The sequence below is a fragment of the Mycteria americana genome, chromosome 5, assembly GCF_035582795.1.
Source record: "Mycteria americana isolate JAX WOST 10 ecotype Jacksonville Zoo and Gardens chromosome 5, USCA_MyAme_1.0, whole genome shotgun sequence".
In the NCBI taxonomy this organism is placed as follows: domain Eukaryota; kingdom Metazoa; phylum Chordata; class Aves; order Ciconiiformes; family Ciconiidae; genus Mycteria; species Mycteria americana.
Window position 1 is genome coordinate 65668255 of NC_134369.1, and position 23204 is coordinate 65691458.

The 23204-nt window shown below is 44.2% G+C and overlaps 1 protein-coding gene across 1 annotated transcript; it reads right to left on the minus strand.

The window, feature by feature from the left end:
- Positions 1 to 989: 989 nt before the first annotated feature.
- Positions 990 to 22267, minus strand: PPP1R36 (protein phosphatase 1 regulatory subunit 36). Its single transcript, XM_075503766.1, has 11 exons — positions 21614 to 22267; positions 16836 to 16900; positions 15545 to 15625; positions 14714 to 14835; positions 14526 to 14592; positions 13508 to 13606; positions 9453 to 9593; positions 4740 to 4779; positions 3252 to 3448; positions 2976 to 3164; positions 990 to 1722 (listed from the first exon to the last, which is right to left on the minus strand). Exons 1-11 carry the CDS (start codon positions 21677 to 21679, stop codon positions 1482 to 1484), a joined length of 1308 nt encoding a protein of 435 aa, XP_075359881.1. The 5' UTR covers positions 21680 to 22267; the 3' UTR covers positions 990 to 1481.
- Positions 22268 to 23204: the final 937 nt, after the last annotated feature.

The following is a 23204-nucleotide window of genomic DNA, read 5'->3' on the forward strand; positions in this document are numbered from 1 at the left end:
GCACTAACCTGCCTGCCGAAAATGAATGTATAACCTAGAAATGTTAATTTTGAATAAAAAGTGTACCATTCCACATCACGTATATGGGGAAGATATAGCAGTCTCACACACAGTTCTAAATATATCTTTTATATTTCTTCTCCTTTGGGAGAGAATATGTATTTTCCATCCCACTAAATTTCTAAGAGGTTATTTTTAAATATTTTTGCTCTGTACCAGAACAGATGTCTAATGAAAAGCTTGAGAGAGAAACTGCAGGCCACGACAGCCTCATCCAATGGTAAAAGGATTCATCTGACACATGGAAAACAAGCCTAGGCCACAATGCTACGTAGGTGTTAACATAACATGTGCCTAAGTCTAAGTGAAGAGACTAAATAATAGCTGTGAATCTGCAGTTCAAGTGTCTGTCTCAACAAGGCAGTGCAGGGCCATCCCACGTAAGTGATCTAGTCCCTAGACTACTCGTTACTCCAGAAGAAGTAAATTTCTCAACATAATTGTGCTGCAAAATTTCATCCTTTTAAAAACTGAACCACACATTGCAAGGGAAGATTGTATTATTTTTATCCAGCATAGATATATTTTGCTGAAAAACTTCCAAACCACCACTAACGTGTCAAATTTCTCCTCTTAACAATGATTAAAATATTACCTCTCTGGTTTTCTTCCACTGTTTAATCATCCTTTTTTTTTTCATCGATTCTTATTGACTATGACAAAGTCAGGATTTCATCCTAAATTTTCCTCCTGATGCTAATGATTAGCATGTACAGATAGTCGTATAGGTAAAATGATATAATTTCTTACCATTAATTCCTTTTGTTTCAAGATACTGACATCCCAACTGCGTATTTTAAGTTTGAACATCTAAGATCTGCTTTCCCAATCATGTAAAATCAATGATAAAAATAAATATATATATCATTAAAAAGATAAAATGAAATGAAGACTTGGTAGATATTTTAAGTAACAGCATTTCTCTTTGCTATACTCATTTCACAATGAGTCATAAATTAAGCTAGCTATATCTGAGAACAAAATGAGAGATGATGGAAATAAAAAAAAGAAGTAAATACAATATATTAAAGATTCCAGAGTAACTTCCTTCAAAAGCAAAATTTCAGCAACTTTTAGACTGTAATAAGTCATGTCTCCTGGTTGCTTTGCTAAGCCTTTAGAAAAAGAGGGGTGACTTTAAAATCAAGAATCATGTTCATCTGCAGGTGTCAAAGCACTTCCCAAATTAAGTCAGTAAAATAACCTTCTTAGAAATGATGCAATGAAGGAATTAAGATCAAGGGAAAATAGTGACAGAACCAGGAATTACAGGCCAGGTCTCCAGTCACCCAGTCGAGGCCCTTGTGTGCTAAACTACCCCACCTCTGACAAATGAGCTAGGCTTCTTAAGCTGCGATTTCCAAGTGATTTACTTAGCAATGTGAAACCATGCCACTCAACATGAGAAGATACCACTTCTGCTAGTTGCTCTGATTACAGTCACCTTCTGCCATTGCTCTTGAGGGCACAGTGCTCTGACTGCTAAGCCTGTTTTGAGGGCTTCTCAGAGGTGGCAAATTGAGGTCGTTTGTCAGGATGGAGAAACCACTCCTTATTCTTCCTTGTTCTTGTTCTTCCTCTTCTTCCTCCTCTTCCATCATCCCATCAGGCATGTTCATAAAAGATTTTAACTCACTACAATGAGCTCCAATGATGCCCACCCTGTTAGAAAACATCATGTTAGTCTACTTGACACAATGAAGCAAAGGAAAACAGGAGAAAGGGGGACAGATTTGTAATGCTTCCTAGGTAAACCAGCAATGAACCTTGCCTCCTTTAGCAGAAAATATCTGCTCTCCCCCAGGGAAAAACAAATAACCATGCTTATACCCTCAGCACCTTGCACACCACGTCATGCTTCTGTCTGGAGTGTGCATGCACACAACGTGAATTGCATGTGTCCAAGTGAAGCTCAGCGCTCCCTGCAAAGGCTGGCCCTATTACATACAAATTCCGTGACTCTCTGCATAAGCTATAAAACCAAGATGCTCAGTATGCACCCAGCTTCCAAAGCACGCACAAAACAATTACATGTGCATTTGTAGCAAATTTCACGCTCTCAAGAAATACCAGACTCGCTGGTCATGTGTTGTAGATATGTCCAAAGATTTTGCATATACAGTGCTGTAGCATTCATTAGATTACCAGAACTCTGGATGATCCAGACAAATGAAGACCATTCTCAAATTCTAATTTTCAGGCAGAAGATGACGACTTATGAGGGAAAGTCTTACAGGAAGCCTTATATACACCTCAACAGAGCAAAACAGATTTAGAGTGGTCCTGTTTACATGAGTTATTATGTTAAAAAGTACTGTAGTGATAATGCTGTTAACCATGGCTGGCTGGGAAATGGAATTCCTCTCATATGGCATACCCAGGCTTGAAAGATTTTGGTTTTATCATGAATCAGAAGAAAAGGTTGTATTTCTATTACAATCAAAATTATATTTTAAAAGTACAATGTAGTAACAAAATGACTTTTTCAGAATAAAGTACATCAGTAATGTCTGATCAGAACACTACTATAAACTAACAGTCAAGAAGAAATAAGAAATTGGAATGAATCATGAGAGGGAAAAGAAATAAACATCCCATTTTAATTTTGAGCGGTTTTGATTAATTTCTGTTCAAATTGATATTAAAGCATATTTCCTCTCCCCAGAAAACTTTTGAGTTTTAACAAAGCACTACGGTGGACAGTAGCTGCTTTGCCATCAGTTAACCAAGAGTACTACCTCTGCAAGTTTCAGGCTCACTGTCTGGCCTACACTCCTGTTCCTCTCTAACTCCCGTGTAGACCAAATCCTCAGTCCAATGGTCCCTCTCCCAGTGAGGAAGAGCTAGCTGTCCGACATCCTTCCTCACAGCACTACCAAATCTATTTATGCAGAAAAATACTTGGTACCCCTTACTTGGTAGTGAGCAATTCTGAGAAGTCCGGCAGCCCGTCACACCTGCAGGGTCGAGGGTCTCTGCCCCGACAGTAGTGGTTCTGGGAGAAGTATTGAGCACTGTCCTTCGGTAAGGGCAGCAGCGTGCTGAGCACTGGCGAGCGCTGGTGAACCATGCTGTTTATGGAAGGACGCTTGGCATGGACTTTTCTTGAAAGAAAACAAATGCAGGTGTTACTTCAGTGTATTCGGACAGGGCACGTTCCCTAAGGACTCACCAGTGTGTCAGATGTGTACCTCAGATATGGCAATCGCGCTGTATTTGCATCAGCAGTCCGGTCTCCTGCTTTCTGCAAGTCAACATTGCTCCGGTCTCTTAAGGCGGGATTGAACATGTTGGAGCAAAGAAGCCTGCCGACTTCTTCCCGAATCACTTGGAAGTGCTTCCGTCTGAACACAAGCCAGGCCACATAGCTGCAGAAGTTGTAGAAGCCCTAAATTGAAAACACAGATCCCCTTTTCACTGGGAAAAGGCCCAGAGTCCCACTGCATCCCAGAGTGGAGGCTGGCATGACTCCACTAAAATGCCAGCAACCATTTGGCATCAAACTTTACCATGCATCAGTGAAGATTTGAAAGGACTGGTTTTTTAAAGGTATGCAGACAGATGAGGCTAGAAACAGAGTTAGCTCAGATGGATTTCATCTTGCTCAACTCTGACCAGTTTGGCTTAGTCTTGCTGCTAGAAACTAAGGAGATAACCTGAGATCACCACCCAGTTTCCCTCAACAATAAATGGAAAGAGGCTGATGGGATGAGTCATTCTGTGGGGGTTCCTATCACATACATCTATCTCAAGAGGCAACAATTCACTCTGGCTGAGCTTCTCCTTTCTGCATTGACTGTCAAGGCAGCCGAAGGGCATGGTCTGACTGGACAGCTGTTGTTTGGGCAGCTGCAGGTAGACAAGAAGATTCCCACCCTGAATGACAGCATTATCATCACAGAAAATATTCATACGAAATATGAACTCATCGCATCTCACCTCCGCATGTCTGCTTGCTGATTAAAAAACCAAAATCTAGCTTTTCACTCCTATTTAACATTTGTGATCCCTAGCATAAGCTCAATCAAATCCCAATAAATCAAGTCTCTACCAAGTCTGTTCTTGAAAAGATGGCATCGCTGGGACTGCTGTGTATCCTTGGAACTGAATCCACAGTTCCCCTCTTTCAAGGAAAGGCTTCCCAGTTTATGAATTACAAAGAATAATTTGGGCCCAGCTGTTTTGCATTAATTTGCTGAAGCCCTGCTACATAGTGAGTCTCATAAATGGCTGATGGAGCTGTATGTTGTGGGCCAGAAGAGCTTATTGGCATTTCTAGAGAAATGTCGCCAAGGGCAATGGAAATAAAAGAAGGCTGTAAAATTTCTTACCTACAGAGATGAAACTATGAGGCCAATGATGAGAAGAAATCTATAGACCAGAATTCCCAGCGGGACCTCAGGCCATGGTGGGGACTGCCTGGGGTCCGAGAGCCACAGAGAGACTGAAGTTCCCCAGCTGAGGGCTCCAAGGGGAAAAGGCTTGGGCTGAAGGGCAAGAGATGGTATTTTACAGGGACATCTAGCCCCTAGAGGTAAAATTTTATTCTAGGTACTCTGCCCTACAAGTAAACTACTGGGGGAACCAAAAAGGAAAGGAGTATTTGGATGTGCAAGGGAGGGACATGCTCTGGGCTGACACTCAGTCACACTCTCCATTTATCTTTGTGTCTTTCTTACCTCAAAGAAGCTCCGATCTTTCTGCAATGATGTTTTTCTCCTAAGGCAGTGAACAAGAGCACAAAATTAATAGCAGCAGTCGTCCTTTCAGTTGTCTGAACAGAGCATTGATTATGACTCATGGGGCTATGCCAAGCTGGCATTTCACCAGGGCAATAAAGTTGTTGCTGGTAGATCCTCATTACTAGCGTGCGGAGACCCACTGTCCAAGAGAAAGGCAGGACTTCTGCATTGCCTCAGAAGGAGAAAATGCAAAATATTGTATGGCTCAGTTAATTAAATCTGACAAAGAACAAAGCTGGATGTGATGAGCAGGCGAGGCTCCCCTGCTATGCTATCTAGACTGAGCTCTCTGCGTGGGCCTCTCAAAAGTGGTCAGTGCTGATCTAACCCAGTTCCCACTGAAGTCAATAAAAAAACTCTTCCTGACATCACTGGAAGAGCAACGAGCAGAGTTACCAAGGGCACAAAGCCAGGCCAATGCTGAGACAATAAACTTGAAAACCAGGAGGGAGATGCCTGATGTATCTCCAAGAAGAAATGTAAAACATGCCCAAGAATGACAAAGGGCCTTTGTTAAAGAAGCAGCAATTTGCCCAGTGGAAGCCTGAGAGATGTTCTCGGCACCCACTTGAGCATGGGGATTTTCACACAAAGCCAAATGACTGTCCATCATGGAAACGGCCATTAAAGTGGAGGGTGATGCACATCCCAGCAGCCACTCAGTTCTCCTGGAGATGGCACAACTCACCCTCATGGAAATGAAAGCAAATTTTCCCTGCTAGCCTACAGATCCCCACAGACCTGGCTTGGTCCTGCCAGATGCACAGGAAAGCCTGTCTCCGCATCAACTCACCAACTCCTGACATGTCCCTTATCTTCCTGATAACACCAAGTGTTCCACACATCTAGGGTATCCCCAGCTGCCATCACCCCAGAAACATCAATGCAGAGCAGACCATGAAGATAATACCTTTCAGCCCTATAGCTCTATTTACCACCTTCTGACTTTTATTTATTGATTTTTTGATCAGGAAGGCCATGTATCTCCCTACCTGGCTCCCAACAGCTATAATCCTGCTGAGACTTCACATATTGTGCAAGGGAAAAGGAGCTTGACTCTGCAAGCATGGCATGGCCATTTGCCAAAGCAGAACTCCCAGAACAACTCTGATGCTTTTGATTCCTTAAGAATTCTGGTAAAGTATTTTGTCTTCAGAATACCAGAGTGGAGAAACCTAAAGTGACCCCAGCTTCTTAAACTTAAATGTGAAACCCAGCTTCACCTTTGAACATTATACAGCTCGTGCAGTGTCTTAGAACTAGTCCCTAGTTTAGCAGAGAAACCTACATGGAGGCCAGCAACAGAAAATAACATTAATAATTAGAATCAAATAAGGCCAGGGGTCTCCACCCTTCTTTCTCCCAGTGCTTTCTTCCCTCAGGTGAGGTATTAAGCTAAGAGACCTGCTTGAAGTAAAGTTTCCTACAATAAGTGTTGAACTAGGAGGCACCTCCCATGTCTAGGGCACAGTTGCTAATTACCTAGGAAAATACAGAAAGGGTCAGGAAAACATCAAACTTGCAACAAGCTTCAGGATGGGACTTGTAAGAAATGTGAAAGAGTGAGCAAAAAGCATCGTGCCTTCTAGTAATATAGTAATATTGATTTCTCGGAGCTGTGAGGGGGATGGGATGAGTTCATGCTTAAAAGAGGAGGACAGCACAGCCAAGGGCAGGCAGTGCAGTAGGCGTGGGGTTTGGATGCAAGATGCTAGTGGCTTCAGACATCTACAAGAACTACTGTTGTGCATAGGGGCACATGGGGAAGAAATGCTTCCTGTGCCATTTAGCAGCTCCCTCCACCACAGCCATGAGTCTAATTGCCCATGGATCAAGCCAGCTTCAAGGATCAGTAAGGCTGGCTTGACTGCGTTTGCACCACTGATGCATGCAGCTTTGGGAACACTCTGTATTTTTCCCATTATGACAAATGCCCATAAGGAAACTGGCACCACAAGAAGGTTGCAGAACCCCCATCAACTTAAAAGGAGAAAGCCAGACACACCTATTCCTTCCTCGGCGTTGGAGGCACAAAAGGACTAATGCTAACATACACAAATAACAGGTCTGGAGGAACTCTCTCAAATTCCAGTCTAGGGTAGTATCAAGATAGGATTTTAATGCTGCATTTTACAAATCATGTAAATTGTTCAGATGAAGATGTTCTCCACCTAAGCCTCCCTTTTTAAAATTTCAGAGAAAACCTTTACATGAAAATCAATAATTTCATATGAACACATAGACATTTGGCAGATCTGGAAGGGAAAGCAGTTTACCAACATAGTATAAGATTTCATTAAAATGTTGCTATGGTGAATTAGAGTGAAAAGCAAAAGCTTCTACACCATCATGAACCCATAGTTGGGTTATAAGAAAATATAGTAAAACTGGGGGTGGTACATTATCAATAGTTTCTCAGCTTTTTAATCTAAACATTCTTCAGGTTAAAAAAAACTCATCAAAAGTAACCCTCACCACAGTTTCCATTTTGATGAAGGACCTTTCCCATCCGAAAACATGTGTGCTCAAAAAATTCCTAACCATCTTTTATAATTACGAGTGTTAATCAGTTCTGTCCCTTAGCTCTTGGTTTTGGCAGTTCATATAATGGTCTGGGAGGATCCAGATAACATTTAAGGCTAAACTGAGTCAGCCTGGCAAAGATTATATTTATATAATTGCAGTATGGTATGGGAAGTGCCAGATACTATAACACACTCAGCATTAGCCTAACTCTGAAGTCAGCTGTAGTCAGCTGCTGCCACCCTACTATGAGTAACTCAGTGAGGTCTCTCTTCATACAGCACCTTACATCATGAAGGCTTTAAGACAAAGCTCTTTTCTAGCCTTTGTGTCCTCTCAGCCTGGACACCGACATCCCCACCCACTGCCAGCTTCTAACCCCCGCTGTGATGGAAATATTAAAGAATACAGTTTCTTGTTTCAGCTCTCTGCTCTCACTCCCATGGTGCTGGCTTTTTGCCACTAGACCTCTTTCTTGCCTCAATCCTGCACATTCCCATCCACCAGACAATACGAGTGAGTGATGGGGCAGCAGAGCCAACTAGCTGGGTATACGACAGGCTGCATCCAGCTGCATCCAGTTCTTGGATTCAAGTTACTTTCTGCAGTCCGTTCCTCCAACTGAGTTTCACAAGTGCAGACATTAGGGCCATCCAACAGACATAATGAAATGCTGTCATGACCCTCCCTGTCCAACCAGCGAGAAGGTTAAGAGGATGCCTCTGCTCAGCAGGAGTCTGGGAGCAGGGATTTGGCACGGAAGGCTGCTGCCAGGAGTGCCCGGTGAAATGCCAATGTGCCAGGATGCAGAGGGAACACATTCTTAATTCTCAGGGTCCAGCACCTTGTGGGATGGGGCGCACTAAAATGAAAGCCCTGTTGGGATAGCAATTTCAGCTCCCCCTTGACTACATCATTTCACAGGTTACCTTCTCCTCTTGATTAGAAGGAAACCCAGGTTCCCCCACCCCAGCCAGGAGCAAGGTTGCCTGGAGCCGCGTTGCAGGAAGGCAGGTGAATGTTTGTGACTCCTCTGCAGGACTGGCAGCAGGTTCACGCCAACTGACTGAAAAAATTTGCCTGAAACTGCTCTGAGAAGATCCCATGGGACTGGGGTGCTGGGTGGGGACTGCCAGCTCCTTTCTACTGCCAGGGAAAGGAAACATTGTGCAGGAACATACATGGCTGAGGAAAGAGTCCCTAACACTAGCACTGTGTGTGATCTCTCTGTCATTATGTTCTCCTTCCACTAACTATTTTTTGTGGTGCTTAGTTGCCAGCCAAGGTTAAACCACAACACCTTCATCTCCTGTTAAAACTCCCCTTTTCTTGTCCTCATAATTCCCCTGGTTTCTCTGCCTTTTTAAACACTCTCCCATCCTCTCCTGCCTTCTTCAGTTTCTATTTTAATTCCTACTATGGGTTTCTTTCCCCTTTCAGTTCATCACTGGGACCATCGTCTCTAAAGAGCAGTTGGTCTCCACCACTCTGAAAAAGCCATGCATCGTCTTCCCCGCGCCGAGGTAGGAGTCCTACACTTCCAATGCCCAAGCACAACCTCTTCTTGTCTCTGCTCCCTTCACTTGCTGCCCTTCAGGAACATGGTCTCCTTCACTTGCTAGACTAGTCTTATGCTATCCCAGACTTGGCATAAGAGGAAATTTATGCAGGGATCAGTGGCAACCAGCAGGTACATAACCATTTGCTTTCAAGATTTAGTTAAGTGGAAGTGGCAGGGGTAAGATCCAGGGCTGGCACTGATTTTTGCCCTGCTGACTTTCATGTTGAACCCATTAAAGTTTCCTGCTCTGTACACCTAGCAAGGCTTCCACATACCAGGGCTAGAGCTTTCCAGTCTGGTATCCAGAGCTCTGCTGCAACTCATTGTGGCCAAATCAGTTGGCAGCAGCTCACCAGAAACACTTTTGGAGTCAGTTATGAGATGAGACAGAGCTGCAGGGAGATCAGGACACTTCTCTGTCTCATGGTCCCTGAGCCCTCTGTGACTCCTTGGCTCACAAGACATTTATCACCCTGGGCATTCACTTGTGTCACTCAACAGAGGCCTTGGCCCTGGGCTGCTGCAGCCCTTGACATAGCGAGAGTCCCCCGAAGGCATTGGCTTACTTTCCACTAGGCATGTGGAGCTGCTCTGCCATGCCTCCTCCAAGGATAAGGTTGCAGTACGCCTTAGCAAGGTGAATCCTGGCCACCGCTAACTTTGCCAACACATCGTCCATTTCTTTCTTCTCTAAAAATATCATAGTCCTGTTTAAAACAAAAAGGGAAAAAAGTTTTCAGGGAAGGTGCTCTGGACAGAAGGGATGCGAGGAGGAGTGACTGCTCCTGAGAAGTAAGCGTGGTTTTCAGGCACATAAACCAACGCGCTGCGTGACACCACGTCGGGGACACCTCTGCAGCAAGGCTGGGCTCAGACGCTTCCAGCGCAGCTTGGCAATGCCGGTGGAGCCACGAGGCCTGGGGCTTGGGCCCAGACAGTCTCTCTTGCCCCACACAACTTATAAGCTGCATGGCCACAGCCCATCAGGTTGCCGTCTTTGATCCTGCATAGCTTATGAACCCTTTTTGCAGCCCGCATAAAAGCCTCAGAGGCGCATTTAGATATCTCCGGGCGCAGGCTCTGTCACGGGGCGGCCTGGAGCGGTGGGCCTGGCTCATTCAGAGACAGCACTTACTCCTCTTCAAAAAGGCACATGAAGCGCTTTTGGGACTGCCTCTAAACAGGAATGGCTGACGCCGCAAGCCTGTATTTTAAACCAATTCAGATCAAACACTAAGGAAATGCCAAACCAAAGAGCTTTCTATTTCCTCTGCTTCCCCTGTAATCCACCCAACTGTCTGCCGGTGCCTGGGAGCGCTGCCGGCCTAAAAGTAACCAGCCTCCTTTCACGCTCAGGAGAGGTGGTTTTATCTGTCCTACCCCTGATGGCCTCCAGCTCTAAAGCTTCCTACACAACCCACCTTTAATAAATTAGGACAATTACTCTGGGCTTCTCAAGGATAATTGCTAATAAAATTCAGCAGATTTTCCTCAAAAGACATGAAAGGGTTGGAAGCAGAGACAGACAGAAACTAAAGGGGAAAGAAAATGCAGGACAGAAATAATAGCCCTTGTTCCATTCGTGTCTCATCCACCACTGCTGAGTTTTTGTTCTTAGAGTCACATATTTCAGAGGTGAATACTCCCAAGCTGTCTCTGGTGGGGGAATGGCTCATGCCTGCTGCTTTGGAAAACTGGTTGGTTGTTTTTGAAGTTAGTTACAAGATCTTCCTGAACCTAGAAGAAGCCAGGAAAGCCTCAGGCTTGGATTTACAAAGAATCAGCACAGCATCAACAAAAGACAAAGTCACAAGAAGACAAAGATGTCCATATTCATCCTGACGTCCTCTGATAGGAACCCCTTCCAATACTTTCTTTTCCAAAGAAAGCTTAATGCACAGAAGCAATTACTTTTGAAGCCAGGATCTCTTGTAGAGATCCCCACAGTGTCACTGTGGACACTGATAACTTCTACACAGTCTAGGTTTAAGACAGTTGAGGAGCTATTCAGACCATCAGGCATGGCTCCCTGTGGACAAGAGTAGTCCCAACAGATGAGTTAGGCATCTCTCATAGGCAGCCCAAATGGCAGGAGCCCCAAAACACACCAACTAGGAGCAGGAATAACCAGCATTGTTTTCTGTGTTACTAGCGTATCACACAGGGTCTACAAGAAGAGCAGCTCGAGCACTGCACAGCCGTTGGATGCGTCTGTCACAGAGGAACATCAGGCTGATAAAGGACTAGGTGGGTCACCAAGCCTAGCCTCCAAATAATCTGTCTGTCAGATTAACTGGTAGCAAATTATAGGTGTCACTAACGAGACTCATGAAATGGTACTGGCATGTCTTGCCTCCAGTCTGTCTCTACTTGTGGCACATAGCCAGTACTACACAGGAAAGCCAAAAAGCCTCTGAAACTAAATTACATCTTGGAGGAAGGGGAAGGGAGTTTTCTTCCTAAGCAGGCCACTAGCAACAGCCCTGAGCATGGCATTTATAAGGGATAGATATAGGAAAGCAAATGGCTATGCAATCTTCTTTCACATTCTCTCAAATACATCAGCATAGCACAAACCCAAGGATTCTTATCACAAGTGTAATTTTATGTCATTACGATTCTATTATGTAGTTATAAAATCCCTTTCACAAGCTCATGCAGCTCCACCTTCAGAAAAAAAGTAGTTTTCTTGCCTGCCCCCACTACTTCCTAGTGGAAGACCATTCCAGAACTTTACTCCACAGGAGGAAAAAGACAGCCCTTGCTATTGCAGTATAGCACATACCAAGTTCAGAATTAGACCGGGTGGATAACAGAAGAAATAGGAGGTCTTGAACAGGGAAAGAAGATGCAATGTCAGAAAGCTCTTCACACCATGATTAATATCTCCCTGCTCCTCCAAGTCAGCTAAGATGCTAGAACAATTAAGGATGAACTTCAACATTAAATAGGACCTAAAATTGCCTTTTGTCATTTTACTTTCCTTCCCTGTATTTATACTGCAGTAGATCAATACCCTGACTTCCTGCTTCTGCGTGGTGTCTCCTTAAGCTTCTCTGATGTTACGCTGCATGCAGGTAATCCTGACAAGCAAGCCACTTCCCTTCAGGGGAGCTAACGAATCTCAATAAAACAGTGTGGTAGAATATCCCTTTGGGAAGTGGAGAGTCAGTATAGGTTTCCCACCAAAAGGCAGGGGTCACTTTGGGAGCACTGCATGCCAGAACACACTGAAAAGTCTCTCCTGGCAGGGTTTATCCAGTGCTCATAGCTGATACCTACTAACCAGAGCCCCCTTGATCCAGGAAACATAACCCTATATTGCAATAGGTCCAAGCTCCTCTTTGTTTCGGTCTGTTTCTGTATTTGCCACACCAGGAGATGATATAAGCCATTTTGAGATGTCACGGCCGACAGAGTGGCCTCCTTGTCCTTCACCTGCCAAGAGCAAGGGTATCATTTTGTAAACTGCAGCCCAGAGCACCTCAGCTGAATCTATGACCTTTGTGTATGAAACTACACTGATGGTTTTCTTTATTTATGAATTATTCCTTGCACAATGAAACACCTGTCAATCTATGGATGTAGAACAAATCAATTCCTTAAGGCCAGCAATCCTCCAACAGTCTCTTCTTCTAACCAGATAAATCAGCCCCTCTTTATATCAAGGCTTCATGAATTGTGAAGTAAGTAATCATTAGGTGTTTTAAGAAAATGGTCAATCAATTCTCAGAGACTATTACAGACTCCAGAAAATCATTGAAGTTTCTTACAATCATAGTTTGTAACTCTGTAATGCTTTCTCCCAAGGCACATAACCCTCTAACACAGCAGCTCCTAAACTGTTCCCCTGGCATCCCCACTTCCACTCTGCAAGGTAGCAAGCGTGGTCACACACCCTTACTTGGGAACTGCTTTCCTAGCATATATTCCTCATGTTGTAACATGTTTCTAGCACCTAAGAGTCATCTGAACCTCCTTTGCAAAGTATTTAGAACTGAAGTCTTCAAGCAATGTGACCCACAGCACAAGTTAACACCCAGCAGTTGTTACTGCTGGTTGCAACTATTTGGTGCTCTGTATTGCAAGCAGAAATGACTGAATGCTAATGTTATTGCTGGGAAATGGCATTAAGGGATGGTAATTCAATCCTGGGCACTCACATAGATTTTATGTTGGTAGTAGTAGTAATGATTTATTCAAATTGCAGCATTACCTTGAGGAGCCAAATTATTTGGTGACCCCATTGCAGCAGGACTGGATCCAGCCACCATCTTGAAAGGGAGACTACGGTGATGCCTTGCCACGTGAACAGCAATGCACGCCGCTCAGGGCAAGGCTGGGGCAAAGCAGAGTTCAAACCCTGCCAGAAAATCTGTCTCTCTACATAGTCAGAGGAGCCTATGTCTGGAGAGCACAGAGGAGAAGGGGACAGGAGACATAACTGGTAAGACCAAGGGGTTTTTCTCCTTAGTATTCCATATATAGATTGGGCCAGTATAGCAAGCAGTCCTTGCTCATATGCGGAATCCCACTGATTCTAACATGAAAGACTGCCCTGTGATTCCAGATTTGCTGGGGAAAGCTCTGTGTACTTACACCCCTAAAGTCTTGTACTCACGAAATCAAGGATCTGCATTTCTTTTCCAGGGCAATTTTTTCCAGGTAAAAAGATAGGTAGAAGAGCAGGGCCATGAGGAACTCATCTAGTTTCTCATTCCTAAATGGAAGGTAGAAGGGTCACTGTGAAGTCTGCAGGTTTGCAGATATAGACACCATCAGACCATTATGAAAAAGAACAGTCTCTGCTCAAGGGCCCGTGTTATACCAAATATTAGGTATATGGTTGACACCTATTCATAGCAAGCACTCCACCCCACGCTAAGACTTTGAAGGCTTTTAGAGAACTACCAACAGAGTCCAATAAACACGCTGAAGTGTGAATTGAATTGGATATTACCTGACATACTTCCAAGAAGCATGTTTCCTGCACTGAACATGCTGGAAGAGTGGCATTCACATTCAAAGGAAAAGGGGGACAACTCGGACACCTCTCCCCTTCTGAAAGGACAGTATGGCTAAGGCTCAACAAGGTCTACAGATACATTCCTCAGTCAAAGGCAATGCAGACACTGTATGGCCCTGGTGATCTCAGGGATATGCCTCTGAGATACAATGCTCCGCCTGCTGCCTCCTCGCTGTTAGCCTATAGAGAAGTAACGCTGATAAGTGACAGCAGCAAATAAGGAGCCCTGTAGCTCTCTCTGACGGGAACGGCAGCAGCCCAGGAAGGCAGCCCAGATTCCCAGTCGTGTCAGCACTCCTGGTGCACGCAGCGTTGCGGATGCACTGGCTAACACGGAATTTAACTTAGAGTAGAATGGATAACAACCTTCGGATATTTAGGCCCAAGTTCTTGGCTTCCTTTAGGTGACAGAGTGGAAGGCTTTCAAACAGGTGATAGGATTATTTCTCTGCACGTGTCAAGGACAACATGCATTTGGTATTGTTTCCCACTGAACCTCACAGACGAGAGATTTTCAACCTCTGATATTTCATATTCTACTTCTCATACACCCTGGTCCCTCCACTACCAGCTACACACACCTAATTCTTGAAACAAACTCTAAATGACATACCTCATAACTGCTGCAAATGATAGCATGTGATGTGACTCACTTGCTTCTTTCAAAAGCAAAGCAGCATCTGAAAACATACAGAGGAGAAAAACAATAATTCCTCAAAAAAATTGCTAGCTTTAGTAGAAATAGCTTTCTAACTTGTATGGGAGATGCCTTGCTGATACGAAATACCAGCAATTACTCACATTTGACATCATCCAACGTCACATATTCATGTTGTACCCACTTCGACAGCCTATGCAATTTTCCTTCTGTGTCAGCCAGCCTTCTTCCAGGGAGCGTTGCATGGCAATCATCTTGGAAGATGCTAGTCGTTGACCAATACATAACATTTAAGGACACAGTGTTAATTCCAGCCTGAGAATATTGAGATTATCTGCCTAGTATGTACTCTCCTCATTGCACTCAGTTTCAAAGGGACAGGCAGCGAAATGTGTTTGGCAGGTATCCCGAGCTAACTTTCAACTATTATAACCACAAAACAGGCTGGAGATGTTGAGAGAAATAGGACATTTCACCTCTAAGGTTGCGTCTGCAGTTGCTCTTTTAGTTGCTAATATAATAAATTGTGACTACATTATTTAGATCAAAGAGGTTTGAAGTAATGGATGAAAGTCAGCTATACCATGTTGTGAATTTATAAAATTAATAATAATAATAATAATAATAATAATACTTTAATCTTTGAAGTGCCTTACACAGATGAATTAATTACCTCACAATACTCTTTGGGGTAGATGAGAATTATTACCTTGTTCTGAGCAATCTGGAAACAGCAACAAAGATGCTGAATGACTTTACCAAAGTCATACCAGGCTAATGCCTGAGCTAGCATTCAACACCAGGCATGTCTGGCTCTGTTTTTATGCTCAGACCGCTCATCCACCCTGTTGAAATGACAGCTGGCTTCCTGTTTCACATGTTTTGTTCAGACATGATCCTCAGACAATGGATGAAAATATTCCCACCCGAATGATCTTGTTTCTTTTTGAGCTAGGCTAGTCAAATTGAAATACCTCTTTAATGTCTTGACACGCATTTCCTGAAAGTGAGTATTTTTTCCTTCCTTAAGGTTTTCCTCAGCCGCTGGATTGGAGCTGAAATAAAGAGTATGAGCATGCAGTAGGATGAATTTAAATTACTAGCAGCAGTGCAAAGACGTCAACATCCCATGATACAAAGGCATATCTATTTTGGCCTCTCACTGACACTAAGAAAACATCTGGGTTGTGGTGAGGTCCATGTGAGACATTGCTTTCAAGAACTCAGAAGCAAAGTGTAAAGGGGCTTCCCTGGGGCTTCCCACTCTGCTTCCTGCCACCATACGCACTGCGCCAGTAAACCCTTCAAGCAATCTGTGTCTCAAGTGGCTTTAGGAAGATTTTACATGTAAACTGCTCAGTTCCAGAGCTTTTCTTTGGGATCGCTGAGGACAGAGACAGGTGGAGGTCACTGGGGAGCTCACTCCTCTCCCTGGAGACCTACTGGGCAGAGTCAGCAGCGTTCCCAAACCCAGCGGAGAAGTTGGCTGGAGCTGCTGAGACAGACCATGAAAGGGGCCTGCAGTAGCCGTGTGGCCAGGGAGAGGTGAGCAGCCCGGCTCCACCGTGACAAAGGCTTGGAAAATGCCCGGCGGGGCAGGGAGGCAGCAGCAGGGAGCGTGTGACTGACCCACCGCCGCCACGCTCCACCACGCTCCCTGCACTTGAGAAGAGAGCAGGGGAGATATAGATTGGGTGTTGGGCATTTTTGCCCCAATAGTTTAAATGATAAAGTCTTAACCCACAACTGCCACAGAAATTCAAAGCACAGTTACGTGCACTATGTCCCCTGCAGAGCTGTGGTTTCCCTAAAGGTTTGCAGTCCTCCAGTGCTCACCATCGCACAGAGTCATATGTAACACCGGCAACAGGGAACATCAGTCTGTGGTGGACCTCCACCTATAGACACCTGGGGTGGCATTTGGCCCTCACGTCCAGCACTGCTGCTCTAGTGCATTGTGCACATTTCTGACACGTGGCAGGACTCGCCACACACTTTTAGCCGTCCTTCTGTAGTGGGTTCAGCTTGAGAGCAGTGTGGAGTACACGCATATTTCTGATTTTCTCCATTAACATGATGGGATAAATGCCACAGAGCAACAGTTAAGGAGCTCCAGTCTCAATCAAAAATAAAAAGTAATTAAAAAAAATTGTCCTGCAGTTGATGTTCAGGCAAAACAATATTAGGCTCTGACTTTACCTTACTTGGAACTGCTGTATCAAGGCCTAAACCTGCATAATTTGAAACTAAACATCATTCTTTTACCTTGCAAATTCAAGTGTGTTAGTATCATCTTTCCAGTACCACACGCCTGGAGTTAGTTTTATCGTCTGCAAGAAAACAGCATATAGAGTACATGTCATAAGTCTATGCTCAAGTTCTCAGCCCAACAAAGCATTTATAATGCAAGCACTGTGCATATAGACCACTTTCTATCTTTCTTCAGTCTGCTTTTCACCCAGATGTTGTTTGAACAGAAGTTCTCTGAGATTAAAGGTTGCCAGCATAAGACAGAAAAACGTGTATCTGTCCTCTTCTAAACCTGTCTTTCAGGTGATGAATAAATAATTGAAATTTTGCTTTCTTTGTTTGCCAGTGAATCAATAAAGACTGAGAAATCAAATGCAGCCATGCATTAAACAACACATTGCTTTTATTTGGGGCTTTTTTAATAATATTTATGTAGAGACTAAGTATTAGGAGAAAGGAAACCTCTGTTTAAAATTGGAATATGTTATGCACTTTCCTGATATTCTGAGAACTTTAAATAAACACCAGATGGACCCTTCAGGGGACACTGGACAAAACTAGTAGTAACAGCATTTTACAGTATCTATATATTTTTTTAAAATCCATTTAAAAAAAATCCCCTGGAAATAAATAAGATCTATTAGTCCTTTCTTAATTAACAAGAGAGACTTGCAAGCCCTTAACTATTATTTGCAGGTCACCTTTAAAGCAAAATGACTGTTACTGCTGAAGTCCTTCTGCCTACAAATTTAAACTGAGTGAAACTGTAAGGCTTTCTGTGACTTTTTGCCAGGTACCATTCACCCAGCCAGCCACAAGGCTCTCACAAATTCTTCCTCAATCGAATTTGGTAGTAGAGGCTGGATACGAGGCACCAGAATAATTTCACGTCAGCAGCCAGCAGCCCATGCAATGGGTAGACCGCAGAAATGAGTATTAGGAAACCATGGGTCTAATGCTTTGACAAAAAGTGGTTATTTCAACTTGTCTGTTCTAGTCTTTGCTTCCAGCTTTCTAATACTGGTTTACAACTCTCAGAAGAAAAAGGCCATGCAAGTGCTATGCCTTTATGTTACCCACAAGGAATGAAGAACCATGGAAGCAAAATAGAAAAACAGAAAAGGGGGTAGTACGGCAGAGCAAGGCCTACCAACGCATCACAGGAAGGAGAAAATACCACTCCTGTGTCTTCAAAATACATCTCAGCTGCTTCTCACTAATAGGAATGGCTGAACGACTGTCCCCGGCCGCCCTGCTCCCCGGCTGGGGCAGTGGGACAGGTCCCTGCCCTGCCCCCCCATGGGGCCTCCCGTGGCCCCCGGGATCTGCTGCAGAGGCAAACACGAACAGCAGCAACAAGATGGGGCTGGGAAAGGTGAGGAGAAGGTGAGGAGAAGGTGAGGAGACTCACAGACAGCATGATGCTCGCCTGGGACACTGCCAGCAGCGCAGGGGGTAGGGCAGGCACTGTTTACGGCAGCGTCCTGGTGACAGCCTGCTGTCCCCCAGGAACCGCGGATCCCAGCACGCAAATCCCCCTCCAGCCTGCGCTGCGGACTGGCACTCGTGGTCTGCGTGCTCTGCTCCTTCCCAGCTCTGCTAAACAGCTTCCCTGGGTAACACTTTAGTCCAAACAGGGAAATTAAGTGTTTTCCATGCAGTAACGTCTCCGCAGTCACTCATTTGGGCTTGGGAGCTGCAGAGGTTTTCCTGGTGACTGGCCCAGGACTGGCAGCAGCGAAGGCAGCTGCACCCGGTCCCTCTGTTGTGGGCACTGTCGTCTGTGCAGCACTCTGAATGTTAAATATACTTTAACTTGGGACTTTACAAGATTTAAAAGTATATCTATCAGGTCATCAGTCTCCTGTGATGTGACCTATGCCAGCAATCAGCTCAAGATTTGCAAGCTGCCCCTGGAAATAATTCCCGTACATTAAGGCAGGTCACTTACGGGTGTGATTTTGAGGGAGGAGTTTTGATCTTTGGGATACTGTGAAGCATTGTTTTTGCAAGCAGAAAATCTCTCATACTAGTCATTCACAGTGGAACAGTGCCATGTATAACTGGTACTGCTTAGATCGCACCCAAAATTGGTAGAAGTTATATTGACAATAGCACTTTTTCCCAACAGAAGTCAAGTCCCCATGAAGGGTGAGGTTTTGCATTACAGCTAAGCCAGCCTAATAGCTAGTTGTTGATGGAAGAGGCATTCTTGCTCCCATCAAAGTTTTCTCATCATTTATCTTTGTGTTGATTCTTTATCGTCTCTGTCCCCACAGCAAGGCGGCTCCCTAAACTGTCAAAAATCATAATCCAGCAAAAATAAATGAGAAGCTTTCTGTTGAGTTAGCATTTTACATCAGTTCATGGCGGAGTTAGAGAAGAGCCAGAGGAGACACAGATAAAGATAAGGTGACGGGGAGGACCACACCTCTCAATAGATCAGGTCAGCTATAAGGTGAAACCCAGCCACAATCCAGGAAAATTTTGCTAGTACAGCTGCACTAGGCCAGTATGTACTCTGAAGAGATGAAAACACCTGACCTAAGATTTCAGACATGTCAGTTCAGTAAGACAGAAGGAACATTTCCTATGCTTTCAGCTCTTAAAGATGGCATCATTCATTTTTGCAATAGTTTGTAACTAAGGAAAATACTCCTGAAAGCAGCACTGACCACATGGTTCATGACCACATGGAAGAACACACGGACAATACAATGTGGGGAAAGAAAATTTCCGTAAGACAACCTGTCCCTAACCCCCCCCCATTTCCATAGCCTTCCAAACACTGCATCTTTTCTCCTATAGGTACTCTGTAAAGGTTTATCCATGCGAACACAATCAGTCCATGGATAGCTAAGCAAGAATCTCAAATCAGCCTGAAAATTCAGCTCTGGCTCTTGTTCTCTACAGCCCTTTTTTTTTTTTTTTTTGACAATCATATTGTGTACATTGTGTTTCCAGTTGCTATTGCAGGCTGCCAAGTACATATCCATGACTTGGCAGCCAAGTTACATATTTAAAAGGATGAGAGAAGCGGGTTTGGGAACGACCTCAAATCTCACCCATGGCAGCCAGGCAGCACTATAGAAATAGGCTCCCCACCAGGGGAAAGTGGGAGGTATGGAACTGATGGCTCATCAACTCATTTTTATAGAGTGAGGCTGTCGTCAGCCTCAGGAGACCATCGGCCCATCTTGGCTCCAGTAAAAGTCATGCCAAAAGAACTGGGAAAAGTAAAGGACGTGTTGCAGATAGTCAGGGCCACCTGTGTTAGCGTTCATGGTGCAGGAGGCAGGGGAGACAAGCCTTTGGCCGTACTAGAGTTGGGAGCAAATTTTCACAAAAAGCCCAGGTGAAAGATGGGGAGAAACTAAGAGCAAGAACTACCTACAGGGAGAACAACTGTGAATGTAAAGACTGGGACTGAGAGCTAAAGACAGAGCTGGCTAGGCAGGCAGGGAAGGCCTGGGAATCAGTGCAGCAGACAGGTGACTAAGGGAAAATGAAGAAAATCTGGAAAGGATTCGTGGAGCGTGGGACAGAATTGGCTCTGGCCAAGCACAGGGGCCAGAACAGAAAATAGTGTTAGGGGGAACCCCGAGACTGACTGAGTTACCAGAGCCGGAGACTTGGGATGCTCAGATGCAGCACTGTACTACCCTTAACCAAGTGCTTGCTGGCGGAGATCAGTTCAGCCCAGGTATTTCATGAGCTAAGGGTGCAGAGGTGAGCACCAAACATCCCACCCGTGCTGATGGCCCACATGGGTATCAGTCCAGAAAAAAAAATTAAAAGCCTGGCATTGTGTAGCAAAGGAGATTAGTATCTGCTGGATCCCTGATTCAGCTGTTGCAAGAGTTGGAAGCTATAAAATGAGTGAGCCAGAAGATTACAAGAAGTGAAATTAAGGCGTAATGGTTGAAGCAGTTGAAGGCTACGTGGGAAACTGATTTCCATATGGGCTTCAGTCACAGAATGCCAGGCAAATCACTCCAACCCGCATTTCACCCTAATGACCATTATTTGCATGCTCTTTTCTCGCTGAGCAAACGGCCTGGCTTCATGGAAGCCTGAAATGCGGGACTAGGTACCCCACAGCTGTGACCGAAACCAATGGGAACTCTGCTTTGAACAGTCCAAGAAGTGTATAATACTAATCTGTCTGAAAAACCAGTTCCTTGGCATTTCCAGTAGAAGACCCCATAACAGACAGATGGTGTTTGGCTTTTGGCGTTTTGTTTTCTCACTTTCTCTATATGGAATTATACACATCTCAGGGGTGAAAACTAAATGTTTAATGTTGTGAAGCACTCAAGATGCGATGGTGATGAGATCCACAGGCAACATCCTAAGGGATAATTCTTCTCCAGAGCTGGGGCTGGACAGCACACAGTAAATAAGGTGTATATTGAACTGGGGAATAGTACTTTGTTAGAGTATACGCTGCCCATTGTGTGCACTGATTGAGGCAGGTGCCTTACAGAAGAAAAAAATTTTAAAACCCTGTTACTGTGTAATTAAAAACTGGATTATGATGCATAAACACAAAGAAAGAAGAAATAGGCTTGCTGTGATGGTCATAATTCTGAACAAGTGACCTTGCAGCCTTAATAGGCTTCTTTTAATGTTGTTTCTTGTGGTGTTTGTGTGTCCATGTGTGTCCCAGTAACTGAGAACACTCAACAGTACGCATATGTATCCATTCTTTAGGTATATCTAATGTTTAATTCGGATATCACACCCAGAAAATAAACACATGCATAAACTCAACAAAAATATCACTGACTCACCATCCAGTCATTCACCTCTTTTCTGCCTCTTGTTCCTTCTCGCTGTGTCAAGTCTCCGTCTCCCATACCCACCGTATTAATTTCCTCCTCTTCTCCCAGGGGCAGTTAAATGTCAGCCCTGGTTTCTCTGGGAATATTAGCCTCTGTGTGTGCGCGCTACTGTTTGTATTAGACTCACAAGTACAGAATTCAATTTCACAGTAGCTAATACTTAGTCCGTGACTATGCCATTTACCTGCCAAGTACTTCTGCCTGCTCATTAAAAAGAGGATCATGCCATATGAATGGAATAAATAATGTCCTTAGGCGTAATACTATGAACACTGGTGTGGTTTTTCACGTCAGATTTGTGCAAAATTGAAGATCCTAATTCCTTGTTTTCAGCAATTTGCACTGTTTTCACATATCAACACTGCTGCATTTCAGTCCCATTCCTTGGATGATCCACAGCAAAGGGTAGTTAGATAGCTGCACTGTAACTTCTGGAGAGATACCGTGCCCACCTCACGTCCTCATCTTCCTGGGACACCAGCACCAGCCTTGCCCCAGCTTCCGAGCCCTGTGGCCTGGCTACCTGCCGCGTTCAATGGCGACTACATCCACAGAGGCAAACTGGCTAAAGGTGTTTGATAGGCAAAGGCAGAATTAGCTGCTGTGTCCAGACTGAAGGTCTAAGGGAAATCAGGAGGCAATGATTAACTAGCACCGCTTACGGGAATGCAGGCTGCTTTTGGAAAGCCAGAAAAACCAGCTGCACATTCTTTTACTGAAATCGTCACGCAATTACTCCCTCTGCGTGGTTTTATCAGATGAGGTTATTGAATATTAGCAGTTGTCAGCTATTTTCATGCAGCTAGGCATTTGCCTTGTGCTCCTAACAATCGACCTTTTGTTATTAGCATGCCCCTAACAGAAAGGAAGAAGCATTTATATGTCCCTCATACTCAATAGGTACTTTCAAAAATATGATTTTGATTCTGTATCTGAGATGCTCAGAAATCTATGGAGCTTAACAAAGATGTCATAGCCCAGGTTCTAGTTCTTCTGTAGGACATAATAACCATCTCCCTGCTATAGAATTAGGAAAAAAAAGGTGAAAATTTAATATAGATGTACTATAGACAAGATCTTCTCTGTCCAATTCTGTGAGCTTTGAACATAATTATTGCAGAGAACTTTATTTTTAGGTTTTAGCTTATTACAGAGACTTTTTAGCTTAGAATTTTTAGTTTAGTTATCTTCCACCTGTAGTGCCAGGGATAGGACTGAGGACTTGCTAGCATCAGTTGTTTTTAACCAGGCTGTGTTAGTGCATTTGCAAACATGTTGTGAATGAGGTCTGCAGCAGGAAAATAAGGAGCCTGCCAAATGAGAACTAAACGTGGTTTTGAAAGAAATATGTTTACGTTTTTAGACACAGCCTGGCAAAAAGAAATGCTGCTTTCAACGATGACATGTGATTGCTAGACTGTCAGTTCAACCGTGCAACAGCTCTTAGAGGGATTGATAGTTAGAAAATATTTCATGACGCTTGTCAGTGAATAGCAAGGCAACCAAGACCCCTAAACCCATGGGGTTTTCTGTAGAGTCT